Below are 3,316 nucleotides of genomic sequence, written 5' to 3'. Positions count from 1 at the left end.
TGTTGGGGTTTGTATTGTATTCGTTTATTGATCTGATACTTGGGCTCGTTACAAAACCAAAATGAAAACTAAAATCACGACTTAACGTTTCGAGTCCACTAGTCTTAATGCTACAAAAACGGAAGTAGTACTTTTAATGCTTGGGCGCCCCTAACGGAGAATAATTCAAACTCAAACTAAAACGGAGCTTACAGGTAAACTTAAAACTAATGATAAAGTAAAGACGCAAACAGTCCCCATGGTAATGTTTTGGTTAAATTATGTTTTGGATGAATTCGGTATGACGTATCGTTTGTCGTACGGACTCAGAGCGATTTTCGTCTCAGATATCGTATATACTTGATGTAATTTTGATCTTATGCATGACTGTTAGCGCGACATTTCAATTTCATCGTTTAAACATCGTGTGTAATCATCGAACGTTATAGTTCGCGTTACGATGTTACTTTTGTCACCTTTTGCCTTTTTAGTATCTTTTTTACCGTCCACCCTCAACGCATACATTTTGGCTCTGAGTCCAACGAATTCAGTCAATATTGCGCCATTATTTTCATCCTACATTAAGCCTGGCACTTTTTTACTTACAAGTGGCATACCATACACATTATCGGTAGAATAATCACTCGTATCGAACCTAGCGGTATCACGTTTCATTTGTTCATAAAGCTCATCACACTCGACGCGATATATGAGACTATCAGTGTCTGTGTACATAATTTCACATTTTTTGCGATACAGTGGTAACATATGTTCGTGGTGAAATTCATACAAATAGACCTTCGATATATCGAGAGTATATATTCCTACGTAGATCGGTTTGTTGAACTTCAACTCAAGTTTACGCATTTCAATTGCGCGCTATCAGATTTTCAAAAAATACACTTCTGCTTTGAAAATTCGGCTTCGCGATCATTGCCTCTGCGCCGTATCGTCCATTCCATTGTGTTAATAATTTTACATCGATTGCGCACGTTCTCCATGGTTTTGCCGAATACTGCATTATTCATTAACTTAAATAAATTTTTCTCAAAATCATTCTTCGCAAACGTTCTAAATTTTGTATTAAGTTCTATGTACTCGCGAAGCCATGGTGATCGTGCGAATTGCAATACGCGGTGAATCTTTGTTACATGAAGACCGTGACGCATGCACTGCTGCAAATTGCGATAATGTATAACGTAACGCTTTTTGTCATACACAGTCGCTAAAAGTTTATCCTGCCGGTTGCCAGGTGGTTTATCACGTGTTGGACAGAATAGTAGTCAACGTGCTCGTCGTGCAAACGCTCCGGATATTTTAAGTCGACCTCAAGAACGTAACCTGTGAGCGAATCCTGAGCAATCGCGCTAACGTCAAAGTCTGAGATGTTTTCGAAATTTGGCGTATGGCAACGGTTGACACATCGCCCACCCGTATAGATTATTAACATCGAAGTACATCAAGTACATAGAAGGTTTCGACGGGTCCTACGACTGCATATATTTATTATTGGCTCGCGCGTATCTGCTGGAACATTGACTAAGAACACCGCGTATACCGCGCTCGATAAACATCACCATATCGATGTCAGTGAGCAATTCGAAATTTACACGTGTATGTTTCAGCATAGCGTCCCACGTAAAACCTGGTAAAGTATAATAATACGCAGGGTCGAGACCGTAACTTTCAATACATTTATCGCGAAAATTTTCAAATATGTCAGCTAACAGCAACACGTCCGTTTTTAAATATAGATCGCTGTATTCACCCAAGGTTTGAACAGAGAACTGTTGCCAAACGTTCACAGCGTGTGCGTAATCGCTTTCGGTTACAGTGTGACCGGTCAAGGAACTGTAGAATGATTCGCGCGGTGGTAAACACGTATCCTGCAGCTTATTGGCGCAATCAATATATTCGTATGGAAAAATCCCTTTTCGTATCAGTAACTCGAAGTCTTCTTCGGGCAAATTTTGAAATTCGCATTGTAAAATTCGAAGTTCATTTTTATTGAGAAAGGATGCTAATTTGTCGAGACTGGTACTTAAAAATTTATAAGAATCGATAAACCGTAATTTTATGTTATTTCGCGAATCTGATCTTTCAGCGGTATCTTGAACATTTTTTGTAAATGATATATATTTTTCCTTTATTATTGGTAGTAATTCTGCCTTCATATGCTGTAACTATTTCTTTGATAGTAAAATGTGAATCATAGCCTGATAAATTGTGAAAAACTATAGGAATAAAATATGAGTTTTTATAATTTAAATTGCAATTTGGATGCGCGGGACCCCTGTAACGACCGGTTAAATGGCAATGATCGCTTACTCGATTATCGTCTAGTGCGAAAGGCTTTTCGCACACATGACAATGCGTCGCGCTGTGCAATGTCTCCCACTGTTCGCTCGACAAAGTTTCCATGGGGACATTAGCTGCTAAAATTCTTTTTACGCAATGTGCTAAACTTCTCAGTTTTTCGACGAACCATGAAACGCAATCCGGATCGCGACAAAATCGATATTTTGATAGCGAATTGTCGTATGAACAGCGCACGCAGTATTCTATGTTAAATACTTGATAATGAAGTTGATACGTGAGCGTAGATGCTTCCTGATCGCTATCAGTTTTCTCGAGGATGCATTTCAGATCAGCGTAAACGACAAATGGAACTCGTTCCTTCCTATTATAGTTGTTAAAGCTCAGCCACTTGTCGTCGTCACTCGATAGTCGAATAGCGCAGTCGTTTATACGTACGCAATTTACCATTTGTAACTGCAATCTCTCGTTGGAATGAAAATAATGTAAACAGCTGCAAATAAAAAATAAATAATGGTTTTTTAAAATTTATTTTTAAAGAAGAATTCGCTTTTATTAATCGTATACTTACCGATCGCAAATGTACTTTTGGCCGTTATGTTTATTCAATTGCGAGCTCATGAGCCGAGAAATATTCTTGATCCATGCGAAGTGGCCCACATTATCGTCTCGCGGATCTCGCAAATATAGTAAATTAACATGTTTCTCCTTTTTGTCGTCAGCGAGTCGTATCGGGAGAACGTTTAGCGTTTTTTGTCTCTCGATAATGTATACGTTAATGGACACGTCGTTGAGACGTTCAAATTTTGTTATGTCTTTTAACGTTATAGGAAATTCTATATTTTGGAAATTCAGCACCGTCGTATAGTGTGGGTAGGAAGATTCGCGATCCGCGTTTCTTTCGGCTGGGTACAGAGCGGCGACCACCGACCATGCGAAGCATGCATTGTCCATCGAGCGTACGTTAATCACCGCTCTCTTTGTCATTATCTCTCGCGGCACTTCGAAGCGACATCCTGCG

General features: G+C 39.3%; 1 protein-coding gene across 1 annotated transcript in view; it reads right to left on the bottom strand.

Annotated features, from left to right (window-relative positions):
* Window positions 1-1,466: 1,466 nt before the first annotated feature.
* LOC108730672 (uncharacterized) overlaps window positions 1,467-3,316 on the bottom strand; it is a 3,915-nt gene continuing 2,065 nt past the window's right edge. The window contains exons 4-6 of the mRNA XM_018460520.1: window positions 2,867-3,311; window positions 2,308-2,788; window positions 1,467-1,871 (exon numbers count right to left, since the gene is read on the bottom strand). Coding sequence (XP_018316022.1) covers window positions 1,467-1,871; window positions 2,308-2,788; window positions 2,867-3,311 — 1,331 coding nt within the window. The remainder of the gene's footprint in view (window positions 1,872-2,307; window positions 2,789-2,866; window positions 3,312-3,316) is intronic.

Source organism: Mycetomoellerius zeteki, unplaced genomic scaffold (genome assembly GCF_001594055.1).
Source record: "Mycetomoellerius zeteki isolate Tzet28-1 unplaced genomic scaffold, Tzet1.0 scaffold941, whole genome shotgun sequence".
Classification (NCBI taxonomy): Eukaryota; Metazoa; Arthropoda; class Insecta; order Hymenoptera; family Formicidae; genus Mycetomoellerius; species Mycetomoellerius zeteki.
Note: the sequence above shows the minus strand (reverse complement) of the source record. Positions and strands in the feature narration are given on the sequence as shown.